Raw genomic sequence first — 22,818 nt, forward strand, 5'->3', positions numbered from 1 at the left:
CTGGCTTCCAAAACGGCAGCTACGCTGCCTTTGGGGAGTTGTCCCTGCCCTGCGCTGTGCCCAGGGAGAGGAGTAGGCGGGGGGGGCCAAATCCATACCTGGAGTGCTCAAAACATTTTAACAGATGTGATTGTGCTGGTGTATTATGTATATAGTATGTATATTAGCTGTGAAATGGTGGGTTTTGTAATACGTAGCACTGACATAGTTCCTCTCTTTTAAACACAATTTTCATCTCTTTCTGAAGGAAGCAGCAAAAAGAAGTAGCGGGGGGGGCATCTAGGAAAAGGTAGTTGTGCAAACATACTCCCGAACATAAGAGATAAAAGAGAGCCAAGTCAATCACCACGCAGAAAAGGGTTTTTTCGTATGTCTTTCCCTTGGTGTCGTTATCAACAGTACGCAAGACAGGCCAGGCTGGGATTCAAGGACAGGCAGCAGGATCTGAAGAGTTTTGTAAGCAGAAGTCAAGCAGAGAGAAATGCAGCCAGACTGTCTGTCTAAGCACAGTGTGGGAGAGAGAAGAAAGCCAGCCGGTAGGAGATAAAGAATGAGTCTGATGACCTTAGAAAGGAAAATAATAGATTGAAGGCCAAGCAGGGCTGAAAGAGCTGGATCTGAAACACAGCAAGCTGCTAATGAGACTGCTGACTCAGACGCAGGTGCTGGGACCAAAGTGCTCTCTCTGGTTTCTCCTGCTGTGATATCCAAGCACCGTTTAGCAGGTTTCCTGAACTTAGCAAGGACCAGGGACTTCCTCAGAGAAGGAAACTTGCCTCCCTGGGCCACAGGTCATCCTCTAGGAAAAAAGCAACTTTTTAACACGGCTGTGTGGCAGAGTGCCCCTGTGCACAGCTTCCAATGGGGAGGAGTACTGCTATCCCACCCTTTGCATGAATGGGGAACTATGGCCAGGGGATTTATCCAGGGTCACAAAGTAGGATCTTAGGCTCTGAACGTCAGCAGGGATAGGATCGGAAGACTGTGAGCCCCAGTACATTCCTCCTGGGTGTTTTAAGGGAGATGGGAATGAAGAAAGGAAGATTAAGGAAAGCCATAGCAGAAGCTGGTACTTCCTTAGGAATAGTGACCATAAAGCAGGAGAGAGGAGAAACAGGGAATAAGGAATTGAAGTGGAACTCAGAAGATCTGGATTCAGCTGCATCTTTGACATCAACTTCTGTAGAGGCAAGTCTGACTTGCCAAGGTTAAGACAAGCCTCTTTAGCCTCCTACATTCCTACATCCCTACTATCTACTTGTGAAAGGGAAAAGGAAGTCTTTATCAAGACTTCCGATCTCTTATCTGTTTAAAGCTTATGCCTTTTAGAGGAAAGACTGCTGTTATGTGTATATACGCTACTGTAATACACATCAATAAAAAAGTCCGACCGGTGAATCCCCATGCAAGGAGAGTGGATGGTGTTTCAATAACCCCCACCTGTGGTCTGAGGGATCCAAGGACTACTTCTAATGGGCCTTTTAAAAAACACTCAGAAGCCCAGGCTTGTTGGCAGTAGGCTGAAATTTGCCACCCGAGTATCCACACATCTAGTGAAATATTCAGGGATTCAGAGATCAGACCGCTCTCCCACACCACTTTATACACTGCTTTGTCATCGTAGCCAGCATTTGTCCACCTCACCAACAGACACCCTGATGAAGCAGGACAAGCTTGGATTTTTTCCTTTCTTCCACCCCATCTATTGGCTCCCAAGGGCCAAATATTTGATACAGGTGTGTTAGAAAGGATACTGTTACGGAATGAGTTTAGTGCTTGTCGCTTCATAGCAAGAGGAACTGTTTTGGATTGAGAACAGGCCTTGTCTTCAGCCAGAACAAAGCAAAGAACTACAGGATAAAGGATAAGCTGTCACTGGGAACAGCTGCAGAATTTAAGATGCAGCAGGTAGCTTAATGCCTTAAACTTTGGGCATGTTCAGTTCCTTTTTTACCAGGGCTGCTAAGGCTTCACTTCTCTCTCTGAAGTCAACAGGAGCAGCAGGCAACATTGGGATGTATTCTTCCCCTGACCTAGTCAGTGAGATCGTCTTCAACAGCTGCTTAACAGAACAAAGAAGGAAACATCTCACTTAGAGCTGTTTGCTAATGCTCTGCCTCTTAGCCCATGTTATCAGAATGCTGCAAGGATAAGACCAGATAAAGATTGCTATTGGGTAAAAGAACCTCTTCTGAGGCAACTCGCTGCCGCAGTATCTGGTGCTTGAAGTACAAATCGTTACCTTCTCTCACATTCTGTCCTCTGTGGCTAGTGATACATGAAATGACGGAAACAAAATGCCTCATTCCTCTGCCTTGGAAGCTCTTTTACTTTTTGCATTTGGCTTCATGTGCTTTGGATAGGCCAATTCCCTCTTTTGCTAATAACCGTCTCTGGATTTTCACACATCAAGGATATGTGTGTGTGTAATATTGGATAATGACAGGCATGTAGTAAATATGTTCCCTAAAACAGTATCACCAAGCAGTTTCTTCTCAGCATACCACACGTCTCTATTTTTGTTTCTAGTTTAAAAAGTTTTCTCCCATTCCTCTCCAGTTTTTACTTCATGGAAACTTAGAACTTTGCCCTAACTCATCTGGGGAAATCCCTGCCACTTCTGGAGAGGGTGAGATGTTAGCAAGTACATCCCTCGCTCAGAAATGCATCTCTTGCAGAGTTGGCTGTACGCCTGCTTGAATGGGAGCATTTTTTCCTAAGCCTGTCTGGAGAGCTAGCGCTGAAGGCTCTGCTTTCGTGGCACTGGAAGCCTCTCTGCGGCCACAGATGAAGACATCTCGCCCTCTGGTGGGTGAAACCACAACAGGACGGAAGCCTTGGTCTGCATGGTATATTCAGAAATAATAATTAAAATTATTAGTGTGGTGGTAATAGAAGGGAAAAGAGCAGATTTTTTGAGAGGACTGAAATTCACAGCGAGTGTATAGCCTGGGGGACTGGGTATACATGATCGCACATGATCCTCCTGATAAAGAGGATTTAAACTAGTGATGATGGCAGGGAGAGAGTTGCCAGCAGCCCTTTCAGGGAGTGATGGTCAAGGTTGATGAGCAGAGGGCCTGGACAGATGTAACAGAAAGAGATCATAAAATCAACAAAACACAGCTGAAGCGGGGTCACCTCCAGTGTTTGCATGTAAGCAAGGAAGTGCTTAGAAGGCACCATTATGGAGAAATCCCCCAACCCTTTCTGGGAAATCCGTGTGCTGGGGTGTCTCTCTGAAGTGCATGTAGAGTAATGCAGGCAGCATGGGGACTACGCGTGATGAGTTACAGAGATCTGTGCGCAGCTGCAGGGCTACGATCTTGCTGGGATCAGGAAGACATGATGGGAGGGCTCCCATGGCTTGAGTGTTGCCATGGAGGGATGCAGGCTCTTTAGGAAGGACAGGTCAAGAAAATGAGGAGGGGGAGCTGCCCTTTATGTGAGAGAACAGCTGAAGTGCATGGAGCTCTGCCTGGATGATGAGCCAACTGAGAGCTCACGGGTAAGGATTAAAGACAAGACCAGTATGGGTGACATTGTAGTGGGTGTCTGCTATAGGCTGCCTAAGCAGGAAGAACAAGTGGATGAGGTCTTCTACAGGCAGACAGGAGCGGTCACTTTGCAGGCCCTGGTCCTCATGGGGGACTTCAGCCACCCCAACATCTGCTGGAGGGACAACATAGCAGGGCATAAGCAATCCAGGCAGTTCCTGGAGTGCAGTGCTGATAACTTCCTTCTCCAAGTGACAGAGGAGCCAACATGGAGAGGTGCTTTGCTGGACATCTTACTCACCAACAAGGGCTTATTGGGCATATGAAGGTCAAAGGCAGCCTTGGCTGCAGTGACCGTGAGATGGTGGAGTTCAGGATCCTGAGGGGAGGGAGGAGGGTAAAAAGCAAGCTCACAACCCCGGACTTCAGGAGAGCAGACTTTGGCCTCTTCAAAGACCTCTACTTGCTTGGTGGAGTCCCATGGGATAAGGCCTGGGGAGGAGTGGGGCCCAAGAAAGCTGCCTGATATTCAAGGATTGCGTCCTCCAAGCTCAAGAGCAGTCCATCCCAATTAGCAGGAAGTTGGGCAAAAATGCCAGCAGGTCTGCGTGGATAAACAAGGAGCTCCTGGCAAAACTCAAAACACAGAAGAAGCGTACAGAGGGTGAAACCAAGGACACGGATAGGGAGGAATAACAGAGACATTATCTGAGCATGCAGGGATGAGGTTAGGGAAGCCAAAGCCCAGCTAAAATTGAATCTGGCCAGGGACGTCAAAGACAAGAAGAAGGGCTTCTATAGGCACACAGGTGACAAAAGGAAGACTAGGGAAAATGTGGGCCCGTTGCTCAGGAAGATGTGGGAGCTGGTTACACAGAACATGGAAAAGGCTGAGGTCCTGAATGCCTTCTTCACCTCAGCCTTTACCAGCAAGACCAGCCTTCAGGAATCCCAGGTCCCTGAGAGCAGGGGGAGAGGCTGGAGCAAGGAAGATGTACCCTTGGTGAAAGAGGATCTAGTCAGGGAATATTTAACATGGGATGCACACACAAGTGCTGAAGGAATGAGCTGATGTCACTGCAAGGCCACTGTCAATGATGTGAATTATCGTGGCAACTGGGAGAAGTGCCTGAGGACCGGAGGAGAGCAAATGCTACTGCTGTCTTCAAAAAAGGCAAGGAGGAGGAAGACCCCTGGAACTACAGGCTGGTCAGCCTCACCTTGATCCCTGGGATGGTGATGAAGCAGCTTATCGTGGGAACCACTTCCAGGCACATAAAGGACAAGAAAGTCATTGGGAGTAGTCAGCATGGCTTCACCAAGGGGAAGGCATGCTTGACCAACTTGATAACCTTCTGTAATTAAATAACTGGCTTGGTAGATCAGAGGAGAGCAATAGATATTGTCTACCTTGGCTTCAGTAAGGCTTTTGACACTGTCTCCCCTAAGATGCTCATAGACAAGCTGTTGATGCATGGGCCGGATGAGCAGACAGTGAGGTAGATTAAAAACTGACTGGGGGCCACCTGGCTGGAAAGCAGCTTTGCAGAAAAAGACCTAGGTATCCTGGTGGACACCAGGTTGAACATAAGCCAGCAATGGGCCCTTGAGGCAAAGAAGGCTATCCTGAAGGTATCCTGGGCTGCATTAGACCGAGTATTGCCAGCAGGATGAGGAAGGTGATCCTTCCCCTCTACTCAGCACTGGTGAGGCCAAACCTGGAGTAGTGTGTCCAGTTCTGGGCTCCCCAGTCCAAGAGACATGGACATACTGGAGAGAGTCCAGCAAAGGGCCCCCAAGATGATGAAGGAACTGGAGCATCTCTCCTATGAGGAAAGGCTGGGAGAGCTGGAACTGTTTTGCCTGGAGAATAAAAGGCTGAGAGAGGGGATCTTACAAATGTGTATAAATACCTGACGGGAGGGTGCAAAGAGGACGGAGCCAGGCTCTTTTCAGTGGTGCCCAGTGCCAGGACCAGAGGCCATGGGCACGCACTGAAACGCAGGAGGTTCGCTCTGAACATCAGGAAAAACTTTTTTACTGTCAGGGCGACCGAGCACTGGCACAGGTTGCCCAGGGAAATTGTGGAGTCTCCATCCTTGGAGATCTTCAAGCCCCATCTGGATGTGGTCCTGGGCAACCAGCTGCCAGTGGCCCTGTTCCAGCAGGGGACTGGACCAGCTGACTCCAGAGGTCCCTTCCCACCCCAACCAGTCTGTGATTCTACACAGCTATAAGCAAGAAGAACAGAAGCTCTAGCCTTATTTCATGTAGGCTCATGTCTAACTGATTGATATCCTTCTGTCCATCAATGATTGTGTCTCTTTGGCTTAATTTTAAGCATGTGCTGAAATGTTTTGCTTGAACAGGCAATTGTATTCACAGCTTGGCCACTGAAGCTGCACTGCTTTGGTGCCAGGCCACCAAATCACTAGATACTCACCTCTGATTGATAGAAATTAAGGAAAAATGGACACCCAAATACTTTTGTGGATGATGAACTTAAATGCCTCTAATTAGTGTCAGGGCAGCCATTCTGCACCTCCCTTGTAAAAAGGGAATGAAATCACATAGTTACTGTGAAACCTGGAAAGTGCTTTGAGATGCACAGATAAGACCACACCCTATTGTTCATTATTGCTGTAATTATTATCCACTCTAATGTATCCACTCTATAATTATTATCCACTTTTCTTCCTAATGACTCATAACCTTCTGTAGTTGTGCATTTGGGAATTTCACACCACACCAATTGTTTTGCTTTTCCAGATTTCTTTTTTTTCCACTAAGATTTTTAAATAATGATCAGTACAGTACAAAGCTTAAAATATTGTCAATGTTTTCAACAATACAAAGTCAGCAGATAGGAGCTGAGAAGGGAATGGTTAATATATAACACTCATACCCTTCCCTGTTTCCCAGGGAAAAAAATACAAACTCTTTTGTACTTCTGTTTAGTAACAAACAGTGCTTAAAAATAACCTTGTCAGTAAAAGATGTAAATTGCAAGGCACATGAGGAACCTGTCCTTGCCTTGTTACACAAATCATTAGGCATAAATACAAGTTTAAGGCACCTCTCTCCATCCTCCCCTTCTGCTCCATACACCAAGCAAATCCTGTCAGTGGGTAGCAGCTGTTAAGAGCAACCATGGACCGGCAGACAGCAAAGAGGCTGCCTTTGAGCCTCAGGTTCCTTCACCATGAATTCCAAAAAGGAACAGCATAAGGCACGTTGGGATGAATTCTCAGGAGTTGTCCTGTACAGATCCAGGTTGCACGATCTGCAGAAATACTATCTCAGGACCAGAGATTCTTGGGGAAGAGGGTTAGGACCTCGGTCCCTTCAGGATCTCGGATGTGCTCAACCTTTGGTGGTCAGCTCTTCACCAAACCCTGCCACTGGTACACCCCTGCCAGCCGTGCCTCCTTAGAGGAACGCCAGGATGGAAGGAGGCGTGCTCCAAGCAGCGAGCCCAAGGAGAAGGCCCTGAGAGGCTCTCAGACAAGCTGAGCATTTATCACAGCGGCACTTTTACTCTCTCTGGACCCAGCCCTGGTCTCCCCTAGATCAACGGCAGGGCTTTTGGGAGGGCATTGGCAGTCACTTTCCAGTCCCAGCCCGGCTGAGGTGCAGCAGACTGCACAGCATGTGGAGTCTGCCCAGGTAGGCAGCCAGGAGCATAAGGCACAAGGATGAAGTCCGGGATGAGGGAAAGAAATCAGCGGGTTGGAGGAAGAGGAGGAGGATGGAGACAGGCATGAAGGAAGCTCCAGTGTTGGTGAGCCCCTTGTGACACAAGGGTGCATCCTCACAGCAGCAGCAATCTGTATTGAAATTCCCTGCTAAATCAACCCATCATCGTAACCAGGAGGTCAGCTCCAGGTCTTGAGTGCAGGGCCACACGGGGACGTGAGTGGCTTCACCTGAGGGATAACATAAGAATATGTAAAAACACCACCGCTGTCACACAATTGCTCCAGAAGGAGAAGTTTCACTTCTGCCGGACCAGGGAGGAGATGACGTATGACCAGAAATACCTCAGAAGAGCCATGTGGGCACCTCCCCTCCCTGTCCCTGAACTGGATGGCATGACTGTACTCATCCTCCTTTGACAAGGGCAGGACCTGTCATCCATTTTCAAACCCCTAGAGATGGAAACGCCTGGGTGATCCCTTCCTTTGGTACCAGTATAACGCTAGGTAGCAGCAGAGCAGGGTTTGCTATTAGCAGCGATGCCCACTCTCTCTGTTTTAGCCCAGAAAGGAGCTCTGGACCAGCCTGGTTTACTCCCCTTCCTGCACAGGAGCCCACTGATACCATCCAGCCAGATCCACACTCAGTGGCTCATTCTGCTTTACCTACCACAAAAGCAAGGCAAATTAGGCTGTTGAGAAAAAGCACTGCTCCCGCTGGAAGTCCTTCCCCAAACTGGGACGAGACCCACAAGCAAAGCCAGGGAGACCATGGAGGGAGCAGTCCATCAGTGCAACTAAGCTAGCTGAGAAACCAGCTGCTGTGCTGGAGGAACTGCTGCTGGCCTCTGCTCTGGCCCTTCCCTGCAGGCAGCAGTGTTGTCCAAGTGAGCTGGCTGAAAGTTAAAACCAGCAGAAAATTACTGACATTTTTTCAGTAGGATTGGTTTTCTGCTAGTCCATCTCCCGGCACCAGCTCGCTTTGTGGTGAGATGAGCTTCTGTGCAGGGGAAGTGGTATGAAGAGGTGTAAGTGGGACCATCCCCACTTGCCACTCCCCTGAGGCAAATTTGCTGTTAGGTCAGCGTGGCTGTACTGTCAAAATACACCGTAGGAAATGAAGTAATTAATTTCTAAGCTGGAGTGGAGGTAAACCAGGAGGCCTAGAGTGGTGAGAAAGGGTGGACTAGATGACCTCCTGAAGGCTCTCCTATGATTTCTTCTCCTGTACACAAAACTTACTTCTCTTGCCCTTTGTATTTAATTTGTCAATAGGGCCAGGAGTTTCAAATTTGTCCACAAAACGCAGGACACAGCAAAGCATCTATTAATAGATCTGTTTTCAGAGACACTGTTGTCTGGCCCACCTTGCTCCTCCAGCAGCATAGCACTGTTTCCTTCAGGCTAATCTTGACCCAGCTAGGAGGCTCTGCAGATATAAAAGCCAAAGGCAAAGCCTTTCTGGATAATAGAACATGTGCACACACACATACACAGACACACACAAATCTCAATAGTTAAAAAACGTATCAAGTGCAGAAATCAGTGCTTGTCATGACAAATCATATCTCCAACCCTAAACTCTGCCTGCTCAGGACCAGCAATCACAATTCATTTGCCTGCCCTTGGATTCAGTGAGACAAATCTGTGGCTGGAATAGATCCCATGCCTTCCTTGCTTTCAGCAAAGATTTATACCTCCTAGGAATTTGCCAGGTGTCAAGGCACTTGAGGCTGCAGGTCTTGCGCAGTGTATAGCTGGGAGGAGCCGTTCCAGGGTTTACTATGGAAAGCAAGCAGTGGGTCAAACAGTAGGTGTCTAGGCTGCATGGGACCATATCTCTGCATTGGCTCTGAGCATCCTGTCCTGCAAGTGCTACCAACTTCAGTGCAAGAGTGTGGCTCCATATCTGATATTCCCCCCCAGCAAGCACAGAGGAGACTTATCTAGCGGAGGACACAGTAAACCAACCCTTGCTACACCTTGGACAGGAGTGACCCATGGACATCAAATGTCCCTGACCACTATCTTGGCTACTCCACGCAGGAATCACCAAGTTTCAAGGACAAACCCGTGCCAAGGTTGCATAGGACCCTAATGCTGTTACCCTGCTCCTGCCTTTTGCTGTTCTACCTTCATCTAGTGCTGATAAAAACGTGCCAGATTCACAATCCCATTGGTCAGAGAGGAGCAAGCCTGCAGCTTCAAGGTCAGCTTTCCCACGAGGCCCACCAAGCACTACTTGGTGTCCTGAAAAGCACCATTAAGAGGGGAATAAAGACTGCTTCACTTTCATACCCTTTTGGCCATGACCGTAGTAGGACTGTTGGAGGCCCAGAGCCTTTCCCGTGTCAGACAGGTCACACCCAAGTTACTCTACACTGCGTGGACAGCGTTGGAGGTCAGTCAGACTCCCTAGACAGAATACACAGAGTCAGTCTATGCAGGAATGCACGAACCTGTCACACAAGCAGCCAAAATGATGCAGCCAGTATCAAAAGCATCTCCCCTCCTGGGGCCAGCACCCTGAATGCTGATGGCCTCAGGGGTGCTCAACCTCTGCCACTGTTACTGAGGAAGGCTCAAAACCATCTCCAACCTGACCCAGGCCCAGCTCCTCAAAGGCAACTAAGCACTTAAAATGGAAGTCAGGAGCCTTTGAAGACCTGTCTTGTAGGCTACCAAACAGCCATCAGCGCTGCCACTACCTTAGGTCAAATTCAGACTGCTGGGAAAGACCGAATCTTCTGTTAGTAATCCTTGGGACAGCCTGACTCCTTGGTTTTCATGAGCGGCTCCACTGCAGATGGTGCAGTCATACAGAAAGAAAAGATGGAGCTGACCTAACGTCTCCACCTGTGCTGGACCCACACCAGTTCACCGGCAGACACAGGGCTCGGGTTCAGACCCAGTTCATCCTAGCAGACCCCAGGTCAGGCCTAAGTCTCCAAACATGCTTCGCCAAAGCCACCTCAGCAACCTGGCATTGAGATACTTGACAAGGGGACCGTAGAGAGAACCTGGCTTAGCCCAGCTGCAGCAGGAAAAGGATTATACCAGCCACTGTGCCACACATGGGCTTGCAGCTGAATCCTAGAAATGTAGACTCCTCCTGAAACCTTGCTACTGCCTTTGATAGTAACAGGTCTCTCACAGATAGCAGAGATGGCAAAACCCAGGGAGGTCATCACATCCAGCTGTGGTCCTCATGGTGCATTCTCCACTGCGTTGTGAGCCCTGGCAGACCCTTCTACAGTCTCACAGCCTTCAGGCTGCCCTCCCTGACGTTCAGCAAGGTGTCACCTACAGGTTTACCGGAATGAACAAGAAACCAGGAAACCTCTGCCTATTCCAGCATCCTTGGTTAAGTGACTTGTTCTGGCTTAAAACACTCCATGTCCCCCTGGATGGCAAAAGGCAGTCCCTGCTGTGAAAATGCATCCAGCATGAAGTCTCCAGCCTCCACCTGAGGCCAGGGTCCCGGTTAGTCACAGCGTGTTAGGCAAATAAGACAGTTATGTCTCTAACGTGTTATGCCCCTTTTCTTGATTTTCACCACCCCGGTGATGTCGTGCCCGTCACATTTGTGACTCTCAGGAGTCCTTTTTAGCCAGGCTGGCCTTGATCCTGCATCGCAGGATGTAAGCTGTGATGGCACTACAAGCCACCAGGCCAAAAAAAGAGATGCAGGAGAGATAAACGGAGAAAGGCCCGTGTCTCTTCAGGAAAATCTCCTGCCTGTTCTTGTAATCCAAAAGAATGGCCTCCAACTGCGATAGGGTGCAGATGGCCAGGAAGGTGTGGAAGATCTGGTGGGCATGGCCAACGATATCACAGGAGCCAGGAAAGTACTTCTCAGGGACCGGGCAGGAGAAGAAATAAGCACTGATAAGGAAAAACAGTATCTGGTACGTGTGGTACCAAGCAGCATCTTCCTCACAGCCCCCCAGGTGACACACAACCACCCGGTGAGCGACAGGACTGATATCCAAGATGAATGCCAGCCCAGCTGGGATCACCTGGCACATCTTCCTCATGATGGGGTAAGGCCGTCGGTACCGATATTTCGCATAGCAGCAGCCGGCACAGGACAGCCAGCCACAGAAAGCAGCTGCCGGCAGGAAGAAAAGCCAGAACTTGTCATACCAGGCTTGGTCGGAGCTGTAGTAGAAGTGAGCCAGGGCACTACCATACTGGTAGATGCTGACTCCGACGTAGTCCACAAAGTAGAAGGTGTAGTGGTACAGCTCTGATTTGGACTGCAGTAGGTGGGCCAAGAGGCTGCAGGTCAGGTAGGTGACAGAGGAGAGGACAAAGATGAGCAAAGGCAAGGACCACGCGTCCAGGGGTAACTGCTCAGCCTCCACAAACGTCTTGAATCTCAGCAGCACAGCCAGCGCTGCCAGGAGATGAGTCCATACGTTGACCACCTCGTTGTGCTTCTGGAAGAGGCTAAGGAAGTAGTACCGCCAGTCCTGGCCGGTGGGACGGTACCCGGTGTGGATGTAGGGCTCACGGAAGAGCTGCGGCACCTCGCACTCTTTGACCGTGCAAGGCATCTTGGGGAAGCCATCCTCCAGCAGCCTGGGGAGACGGCTGAGATGCTGCCCGCTGAGGGACAGCGTGCTGATCCGCTCCAGGATGGCTGTCATCTCGCTGCGTGCGGCAGCTTTGAGCCTGGCTCTGGGGAACGTCGCCTTCGTGCCCTGCAGGGAGGGGAGAAAGAAGAAATGTTAACGGTGATTTATCGGGGAGAAGAGCGTGCTGCCATTCCTGGGTGGGATGAGCCATGGAGCTATCGAGACGCTGGCCCTGCTCTTAGGGGAAAGGGGCTTTTCTTGACTTGGCAGACCTAAATTCAGCATGAAGAAGGATGGCACAGCCCTGTCCCTGCAGTTCAGCCTATGTCAGATGGGCACAGCAATGTCACAAGCCTGCCCTTTGTCCTCGCTTCCTCGGGCACCTGGCTCCAAGCATGTTCAGAAGTAGCGAGGAGCTGCCAATAATGGGGTGCAAGAAGCAGTTAGATGTCCAGAAAGCACCTGATGATTGCAGAGGGGATTTTTCACCCCCTTCCCCAGAACAAACTGCTCAGGGACAAAATTAGGGTGTGATTAGTCATCTAAGCGATAACCTGCCTTTCTGCACCTGAGTGAAGAGGGTCCCAACCAAATCATGGAGGTTGCAAATAAACTCGGCTTCCCTGCCACACAACTTGCACACGGCTTGCATGCCTGGGGCTGCTGTAGTGAGTACGGTAGAGGGAGAAGGGGAAAAGTCCACAGTGCCAAACCTGCAGCCCTCATCCCTCCATGTGTAAGAAGCAGCAGAACTGGGAGGTGATGGAGAAACGAGAGGCTCTGCATCAGAGCTGGCTGCGGTTTGGGTATAGCATCGAAGCCTTGGGAGCATCCACGGAGCCATGCTGAGGGGCTGCCAGACGAGATGTGCCTGGATGCTCAGAGCAGCCAAACCCCAGTGCTGAACACTCCTCTGCCCGCTCTGCTCCTTGGCAACCTCCAGAGTTGCTAAGCTCTGGCTGGAAAGATTCAGATTCAGGGCACAGCAGGATCCTAATGTCTGGAAACTACCTCACAGAATTGAATTAATTCCTACTACCCTCTGTTTCCCTTCCACCCTACATATTTCTCTTCCCTGCTGGTGTTTATGCCACACAAAATAGAGGAGAACTTATCACACAGATGCCCATGCTTGAACTGAAATTGATGCTGATGGAGCCCCACCAGACCCTGCAGGGCTGCGGTTACTCCTGTGCAGTCAACACATACACGTTTGCGGGAGTGGGGCCTGACTCCTAAGCTTATATGCACCCAACCAGAGCTGCAGTGGATGGAGATGGCCAAAAATAAGTAAATGCAAGTAAGTATTTTGCTTGAGTGTGGGAAACGGCGTATTTTTCTTCTGTTGCATCAGATACCAGCTGCTGCCAGAAGTGAGACAGAGGAATAGTTTGTGTGGGCACATGATAGGAGACCCATGCTGGGATGATGATACAGAGGACAGGACAGTGTTAAACACCAAGAGAGAGCAAAAGCAGAGAGATGGGACCTGTCGAACAGTCCCAGGGCAAGACGGCACAAAGAGCAAAGTTAGAGCAGACTCTGAACCAGGTTGCAAATCCCACTTCCTCTCGCAACCCAAAGCCTCTGATAACAGACAAAATATTTTCATGTTGCTTCCGTATTCTAGCAGATGGGAGTTGTCATAATGAAATTGCATTTTCCAGCCCATTCTCTCTCTCCCTACGCTTTCCAGGCTTTCTCCCTTAGCACCTCTCAGGGCTGGGGTTTTTTTTCCTTGTTGGCCACAGGGGAATCTGGCTGCTGAGTTCGATGGAGCTGCCTTAGCCACAGAAGGCAAAATGGCCCCTACAAATGGTATTTTAGTTTCACAGATGCATAAGACTGAAGATAGCACCCTTGCTGGGGGGTTTGATGTTGTGCATGTTCACAAGGACTTTGTTTCTCTCCTAAGGGTCTGCGGGGTCCAGATCTGTGATGGGACACACAGTTCATTCAGCAGCTTGTGTATCCCTGTGGGGATACATGCCAAAATTTAGGGAGGCAAGGCAAATTTTGACTCTGGGGCACTCCTATGAGGGAATGGTGTGAAAAAGAGGCAACGCTCCCTCTTCCCAGTTCTAATGTAAAGCCAGTCTACTCTGGCTCCTTGTAGCCGATGGAGAAAGGAAGGCTCATTCATCCAACTTACTCTAGACCTCAGCTTCAGGATAAGGCAAAACTCAAGCAAGGAGACCATCCCCGGCTACGCAGCACTGTAGTACTCACCCTCTATTGCCCTGTATCTCCTTTGGATGATCTGGCCAGAAATTGGCTGCAGGCTGAGCACACTGGGGTGGGAAAGACAGGGAAATTTTATGGATTTGTCTATAGTAAGACAGTGTTTGCTTTACTAGTCTAGATGCACAGACAAGAGCTCCCTTCCCACGCCGACTGCATCTCCTTCACCGCAGCACCAAGACAGCATCTGCTGCCTCCAGCTGATGATGTCCAGCCCTTATGCACAGGTTTTGCCCTGTGCAGAGGTGTGAGTACAGACTCTGAAGCGCTTTGTGTGTCCTAAGCTCCTCTGCCCTGTCCGTTCCCCTGCCATAATGTGTTTTACATCTCTTCTAGCATTTGCTGTGATATAACCCAAGCAAGAGGGCTTGGACCCCTGCTCACCATCTCCCAGCTTCCCTTTAACTAAGCATGGTTCGAGGATTTGGGTCCACTACAGGGGGCTCAGTGCTGAATCTTCGTCCCAGTTCATCCCAGCAGGATGCTGGAAAACCCTCCAAAAAGGTATTTAGGCACTGATATTGGAGATGGGGATCACGGTGGCAAGGCACAAGGAGAAAGGGCATGCTGAAGCTCCCCACCTCTTGGAGAACACAGACTAATGCTAGCATGGACCCCAGGACATCAGGAACTGAAAAACAGCTCAGATACGGCACAGACTGGTCAGGTAAGCTGCACAGGAGCAGGGTCGGAGCGCTCATCTCCTGCAGAGAGGCAGCAATACGCTGAAACCTGCCTGTAAAGAGCAAAGGCAACCAGAAGACACACGGGAAGACAGCAATCAAGCCTGGGCATACTGATGCATGCCAACATGAGGGGCACATCGCCCCTTCCACCGTCCGTGGCCTGCCTGCTTTGCATGCTGACAAGGATACGAGAGAGACAGGCAGCTTCTGTACCAGGCACAGGCTGGCTCCGGCTTGTACGGTGTGTGCTAGCGCCAGGATTTTGCCACGGTCTCTCATCCCGAGAGCTCAGTGTATACAGCGAGCATCGCCTTTGAGCGGAGCTGGGGAGAGGTTAGATGCTGCAGATCTCCCTGACAGCAGCTTCCAGGCAGGCTTTCATAGCTGGAAAATGCCAGTTTTTAACGGGCCGAGGGAGGGTCAGAGATTTTCAAAGTAACAGTCCGAAATCACAGGAAACATATCTGATACTCAGATAAACAGCACAAAATCAGGAACCTGGTAGACTGCTTATTTTAAACCGAACTTGTGACATTAATGAGTGAGAACAAGTTGGCAATTTCCAGCGATCATGTGATGGACAAAACGACAAGCAATTAACGTTAGAAAAGAGAGAGAAAGGAAAAAAAGAAAAAACCCCAACCCAGAAACCCAAGGTCAGCACTGGCTGTTTCACTTTCACAGAGCCCCTATTCTTTTCCCTTCATGGGGGTGTAGGAGCGGCTGAAAGCCACATTCATCAGCAGGGCGTCTCGTTGAGATTCCGTCCTCGCCCCCCCATCTCCGGGGGATTCAGTTATTTTGGCTGCTCCCAATTAACGGCAACCAAGTATCGTTTGTTCGGGGAGGGAGCTGCAAGGCGAGAAGGAGAGAGTGGATGATGGCCAGGCTGTATCATTACAGCCACAATAAGAACCGCAGCACAGGAGGAGAACGATCCCGTTCCAATTTTTCTCTCCCTTTTGAAGAGAGTAATTGGAAACCCGAGCTTTTCCCAGCTCTTTTGCTTTTTGGTCACAGTCTGATGGAGGGGTTTGAATGAGAAAATTTCCTACAGAGTACAGTTGATTTTCCCACCGGTCTGGCCTCAGCATTAACTGTCTGGGACTGAGGCAGTACCAATGTGATGTATTTGCTCGCACACTCGTATTCAGGCATCAGAGGTTTACACAGCCCTCCAGAAAGGCAGTAATTCCTGGTAAATAAAGAAGAGAGGACCAGGGAACTCAGCTGTGGGGAAGTCTTTAATAAATGCATTGCATTTAAAATAGAAAAAAAGAAAAAGTGGTTGTGGACAGCATGAAAATAACAGCAGTGATCGTGCAGCAGTGGGCAACAGACTGGTTTTGAGAGCTGCAGGTGATTCCTGAATTCCTGTCTTCTGGGAGCTGAGTAAAAGTCCCTGGAGGGACTCCAGGTCATTTTGAAGCCTGGGGTTTTATTCTGACCCCTTCCTACATGGGATTAACTTTGGTGTCACAGCTCCTACAGCAGCAGGATGGCAGAGAGTAGTAGCTCAGTTTGCCTCTCCAGAGCTGGGAGAGGCTGCACCCAGCTCAGATACAGCAGATAAGCCCCAACCCAAAGCCTGCTGCCTGCAGGCTGGTCCTCCCTGAGCACAAACATCTCCTCCTATAACTAAACCACTTGCGGAAGGCTCGGGGCAAACTCTGAAAGACCAGCTTGGGAGCACAGTGCCAGCTCCTCCATCCCATTCTGCCCGGTGTTTTGGAAAGGCTCCACCAGAGATGAGAAACTGAGAGACCATGTACCGGCTCATCGCAGCAATTCCTGCATAGCCTTGGTACTATCTGCTTCCTTCTGCCATACGTTTAGGTGCTAACCTTCCTCCTAACTGCAACGGACACACACAGTGCTCAGAGCCCCTCGCAGGGAGTTATTGGGATTTACTTGGGTGTCGCAGAGGTCAGAAACTGGAAGAGGTGGCATTTGATGGTTTGTGCCAGGAATGAGCCCTGCCCAAACAAGCAGCAGGGTATGAAGGACTGATTTACACTCCAGCTTCCAAGAAGTGGAAATCCCCACAATCAGAGAGGGGCCAGGTGCTCGGGACTTCTGTAAGTTGGGCTTCCACCTCCCCATCTATTAAATGGGGCTACCAGTCCTCATCTGCCTAATGAGAACTAGATATTGTGCTCTTAATGCACCGCTGTAATGCACCAGGCAGTGCTGGGACTATTGAACAGTGCATTGCACAGAATATTTTATTTCCCTTGACACGCTTACGTACCCAGTTACATCTACATCAGCCCAATGGATGTATCACAAGCAGTCATGCAACAGGGATTCTGCATGGGTGAGGATGCTCTGGAAGGTAAAAGGTGATGTGATTTACTGGAGACATTGAAAGGCAAGCCTTAAAATAACCTTATCTGTTAAGAACAGGGGTCAAAGTAACCTTGTGGAAAATTTCAAATAAAAAAGGCTCAAATTCTGCCTTTCCGTATACACCTATACACACACGCAGAGCGCGTAGCTGAAGCAGGGTTTGTCCAAGCATGTATTAATCAGGAAACGAACGTCTCGTGATGCTGGGAGATGAGCCATTAAAGCCGGCAGGAGATGGCAGGATCCCCCACAGAAGCCATGGCAGTGTCAGCTCCAGCTCCCCCGCGATTTCTGGCCTGGAAGCAAGCCGGGCCAGCAGCCAGCTCAGCCGTGCTGAGCAGCAAGTGCCTCTTGACATGGGTTCGGCGTTGCCTGCAAGTTGGGACGGGTCCAGGGGATGAGAGCAGCGAAGCCGGTGCGATGAACGCCGTGCTCGGAGCGGACAGAGCAAAACAAAGCTGCTGGCAAATAACCGTGTCCCTGCAGCAAAGCTGGGGGGGAATCCACGGCATCCCACCAAGGAGGGGCAGCCCCCGAGGTCCTGCAGTGTTTGGGGGAGCAAAGTGAGGCAGTGGAAATCCAAAGTTAGGAAACCGATGACTTGACAAGGCTGCTGGCTTTACCGCGAGAGTCTAAACCTTGAGCTAAACATCACCGGGTCCTTGGTTCTGAGACCAGCTGGGATGGCTTGGATGCTCCCATGCTGCGACACCGTTGAAATGGGTGCCCACATGTAAACTGTCTGCCAGGAACAACTCCTGGACCGTGCTAACTCCCAAACCATGCCAGGGAATGGTGTGGGTCACCACAGCACATTTCTGATTTGCTGTGATAAACACAGCTGCAGATTCTTCATGCCTAATGATGGTTAAAACTTGGTGATGCTACTGATAACACAACCAATACACTCAATGTGTGAAAAAAGAAACCCATCTGCAGCACCAGGCAGGTGCAAAAATGTTAATGTTCATTATTTCTACCCACAGACCCTGCCTGAGAAGTATCTCCTCTAGAAAATCCATCCCTCCCCTATCAAAAATTGCACAAGATCGAGGTAATTTTCTGCAGCTTTTCTTCCTGATCTCACTAATCCTTTGCCGTTTGCTCTTTCCAGAGCTGCTCACCACTTTCTTTTCCCACACACAACTAACACAGCCCCCAACAGTTTGGGGCTCGATTTCGGGTGGGTGCGAGATCCCTGGGTGGAGCACCCATGCTTACAGGCTTTGAGTACACCAGTAATCAAACAAGACCAGGACACAGACCCAATCAATGACCTGCTACCGTCAGGTTGCTGAAGTGTTTGCACACTCCCGAGCACGATTTTGGTCCGGCCACCCACACTGGTCCCTGCCTGCCGTATTCAGTCGTGCAGGGACCGCCGATGGAGTGGGACAACTGACCTGTTTCAAATGCCAAAGCTGGAATTGTGCCAGAGAAGTGCCTGGGTTTTTCCCCCCCCAATTGACTGAAAAAGGAGCCCGCTGCATCCCGCTTTCGCCTCCTAAATTTCCTCCCGCAAAGTCCGTGGGATACGGTATCCTTCCCTTCCATCCCCGACTAGCTGGGTGCACACCCCGCGAGCACGGCATTTCTGCAGCCAGTTTGCCTATGGAAGAGGTTTGCTCTAAAGCCACCGGCCCAGCACCTGCCGATGGGACAAATCTTTCAGTGCAGATCTGCTGGAGACGGGAACCCCTGCTAGCACGGGGAGACCTCAACGAGCCCGCAAATCCCTCCCTGCTCAGATCTATCTGTTGATGGGACAACCCAGGAACCGTCTGCCTGCAGGCAGAGCAACCAAACCAAACTGGCCGTGCACTGTTTGGGGATCCGGACCGTTGCCAAAAGACCTCCCAGCGCCTACAGGCTGAGGCTGCTTAGCTTTGCTGTCGTCCACAAAAGCCTCTTCCACAAAAACATTTTTTTTAAGGTTGCGGATTTTAGAGCTTCGGTCATTAGAAAAAAATGTATATAAATCATGCACACCGCCGCTGCTGCGGGCAGAGTGCAGGCTGCCAGGGAGAGACTGCAGCTCTGTGCCAACCCCCTGGAGCTTCGAGCTCTCCTCTTCCCTACACTAAAAGTCTTTGTCCCCATCTGGGACCTCCTCCCATTTAACCCCGTGGCCTTTCCCAGCGAGCTTCTAGGTTTGCAATGACAGCAGTGCTGCCCTTCCAGGGGGCTGTGAAGCCCCGAGCAAGGGCCAGCAAAGACCAGACGGCAGATCCCCCTCCAAACAAGGGATGTGGGCTGTGCTGCAACCGCATGCTTACATCCCTACTCGATCCCAAGGACCCACTGGGGAATAAAAAAGCAACCGGCAGCAAGCTTCTGCTTGCTTACTGCCTGTGCCTGAAGGATGGAGGACGTAAGATATGGCGACGTATGTACAGCTGCAGACCAAACACGCAGCCTCCAAGGAGCCTTCCTGGGAATTTATTCCTCCGGAGGAATTTCTTTAGCATAAATGGATACTGCAATCGAAAGGCCACTGGCCTGACCCCAGGAACCGGGGTTATCACATACACTAGCAGCTAAAAATTAAGCTGGTGCATGACTCAAGACGTGCAAGTAGCTTCAAGTGCACGCACGTGACCGACGATGGCAGCTCCCCTGTCCTCAGCCTCTGCCTGTGCTGCCGGCACGTCACCCACGCCGGCCATCCCTCCCCGCGTCCGGAGGGACACATCCCTCTTCTGGGCCAGAGGCTCCGGCCGCAGCTTCAGTGTAAATAAATAAAAGCAATGATGCCCAGAGAAAAAGAAAATCCTGCAGCGAGCAGGGCTGTTAACCCACACCTTTACCAGCTGAACGGGAGGAAACGTGTAACGGCTTGCGGTTTGGCCCGACGAGCCCGTGGGTTTCTAGGAATTGTTTGCAACACGTATCACCCTCCCGCACCCCGACCCGAAGGGAGGAGCACGGTCTGCCGGTATAATTCACGGCCACCCATCCCCTCCCTGCCCCGGCAGAGAGCAAAACCAGATTTCAGACCCACTGGATTTCACTCCGGCGGAGCATTGCGTATGGGCTTCATCCTTTTTCATCACCTTTTCACGACTTCCCTCTTTTTCAACGGCCGCTGCCAGGGCGGCATCACACGCATCCTCATCCTAACCCCCCGCCCGGACCCCCGTGGCTGGGAATCCCCCCGACTAACCCCACCTAAAGCACGCCGGGGCATTTCCCAGCTCTGAAGCGATGACCCCCGCAGCATCCGACAACAAACGCACATCTCCATCCCGCAGCGCAGTAAAAAGCCGTGTGCTCCAGCCAAAGCAGCCTGGGGATGAACCGCTGGAGCTGGACAGTTATTAAACGAGCGTCGGGTGCGGGACCACCGGTCCTGCGTGCCCAGTTGATCCGCGGCACTTCCCACCCCGGCACAGCTACTGGGAGGCTCCGTACCCAACCCTGCTCATGCTGGAGATGAGTCGGTTTGACCCTGAGCAAACGACTGTTAAATGTTTACCTCATTTTTATATATATCTATGTTTTTGTCGATGAAAACCAGAGCGGTTCAAGACTGCCTGCAATTTTTTTTTTCCCCTCCAAAAAAGTGAGATGCTCGTGGCGTTTTCAGGAAAAATCCAGATGGGAAATGGGGGGAATATGACCGACAATCCCCGAAGCGTCCTGGAGGAGAGAAGCAGGGAACAACCCTTCATCCACCCTTTCGAGACCCAAGCTGGAGCTACGGGCAGGTAGCAGCTCCAAAGCAAACGACGGGAGCCGGTTCTTCACCCAGCTCACGGCTAAACTCTGCCCGTCTCCTTCCCGCGGCCTCCAGAACACCCCAGGGGTCAAAGTCACGCGAGGAAAATCCACCCCCGTGGCTGTTAAACACGGAGGAGAACCGATGCCCACCTCTCTCCTTCACGAAGCCCTTGAGATACAGGTCACGGGGCCTTGGGGGGGGGGAATTTATGGCACGAGTGACTTTGTCCCCACGCACTCCTCCCCTCCTCAACGCTCTTCCCCCGGTCCCCCCCCGGCCGCAAGACCCATCCCGGCTCCTCGGTTGTGCGTGGGGGTGAGGGGGCCCCCCCCGCACCTCGGGGTCCACGCGTGTTTTACCCGCCCTGGGGATGGGTCCCGCGCGTACCGGCCCCGGCGTGACCCAGCCCCCCGCGGAGAAGGATGCTCCTGCCGCGGCGGGGATGCGGAGCGGCGGGCGTGGTGCAAGGGAGCCGCGGTACCCACGCGGGGACACCGGAGCTCAGCGGGGCGGGGGAGGAATAGAAAGACCCGTACCGGATCCCGCACGGGGACCCTCGGTGGGATCTCCCCCCGGGGGGGGGGGGGGAAGGAGCTGCCCGCGGGGAGGGGACCGCCGGCTGCTCCCGCCCGCACTCACCGCCCGTCTCCGTCTCCGTCCCCGCCGCCGCCACCGACTCCCGCGGCCGCCGCCGCCCCCGGCAGCGCCGCCGCCACCGGGCGTCCCCGCGCATGCGCGCCCCGCCCCGGGGTGGCCCCCGCGGCCCGAGCCCAGCCGAGCCCAGCCGAGTCCAGCCGAGCCCAGACGACCCGAGCCCAGACGACCCGAGCCCAGCCGAGTCTAGCCGAGCCCAGCCGAGTCCAGCCGAGCCCAGCCGACCCGAGCCGAGCCCAGCCGAGTCCACCCGACCCGAGCCCAGCCGACCCGAGCCCAGCCGAGTCTAGCCGAGCCCAGCCGAGCCCAGCCGAGCCCAGCCCAAGCAACCTGAACTGGAAAAAGCGAGGCTCAAACTGGTGGGAGAGCCCACGCCCGGTCACCCCCGGTGGTGTCTGCGGAGCGGGAGAGCTGGAAAGGGGAGGAAGACACCGGGAGAGGGATATAAAGTCACCGCAGGGCGGTTGGGGTGGGAAGGGACCTCCGGAGGGGACCTGGGCCACCCGCCCTGCCCAAGCCGGGCCACCCAGAGCCGGTCGCCCGGACGGCTGTTGAAGATCTCCAAGGATGGAGAGCACATGGGTGGGAGATTCGTGGATGGAGATCTCTCTCCAGGATGGAGATTCTACTTTCGATGTAGAAAAGGCAGGACCAGAGGCCATGGGCACGCACTGAAACGCAGGAGGTTCGCTCTGAACATCAGGAAAAACTTTTTTACTGTCAGGGCGACCGAGCGCTGGCACAGGTTGCCCAGGGAAGTTGTGGAGTCTCCATCCTTGGAGATCTTCAAGCCCCATCTGGATGTGGTCCTGGGCAACCAGCTGCCAGTGGCCCTGCTCCAGCAGGGGACTGGACCAGCTGACTCCAGAGGTCCCTTCCCACCCCAACCAGTCTGGGATTCTGAGCCGAGGAGCTGCACAACACAGCAGAGAGGCCAGGGAGGGCTCTGCGCAGGGGTGGGCAGTGATTGCCAGAGCTCATGGTTTACAGCTGTGACCATTAGGACAGTGGTGTCAAATAAAAAAATTCCTAGTCCCGAGAGCTGGTTTTATGCTGACCCCAAGCTGACCTGAGTGGAGGTAAAAAATGAGGGAAAAGGGAGGAAAAATAAAAGTGCTGCTGCTGACTGCCCAGTTCCTGGGCTCCCATTTGGGGCAAAACTCCTGATTCTGCTGCTGCGGACGTGCAAGCATGGAGGAGAGGACGATTTTCCCCAGGGTTTGCAACCTAAAGACAGTATGGCCTTGAGCCAACCACCGGGGCAGCAAGGTTTACGCCGTAAAAACAGCACCAAAATCTCTGGGCTCCAGAAAAGAAGCATATGCACCCAAATGGCCTTTCAGGAGTGGTCTCTGGGCCCTTCAACTGTGCCTGGGAAATGTCTGGGAGAGGCTT

General features: G+C 51.8%; 1 protein-coding gene across 1 annotated transcript; it reads right to left on the bottom strand.

Annotated features, from left to right (window-relative positions):
• Positions 1-6,251: 6,251 nt before the first annotated feature.
• PAQR8 (progestin and adipoQ receptor family member 8) lies at positions 6,252-21,512 on the bottom strand. Its single transcript, XM_052809866.1, has 2 exons — positions 21,409-21,512; positions 6,252-11,898 (listed from the first exon to the last, which is right to left on the bottom strand). Exon 2 carries the CDS (start codon positions 11,842-11,844, stop codon positions 10,786-10,788), a length of 1,059 nt encoding a protein of 352 aa, XP_052665826.1. The 5' UTR covers positions 11,845-11,898; positions 21,409-21,512; the 3' UTR covers positions 6,252-10,785.
• Between the last annotated feature and the right edge of the window lie 1,306 nt (positions 21,513-22,818).

Source organism: Harpia harpyja, chromosome 15 (assembly GCF_026419915.1).
Source record: "Harpia harpyja isolate bHarHar1 chromosome 15, bHarHar1 primary haplotype, whole genome shotgun sequence".
NCBI classification, from domain to species: domain Eukaryota; kingdom Metazoa; phylum Chordata; class Aves; order Accipitriformes; family Accipitridae; genus Harpia; species Harpia harpyja.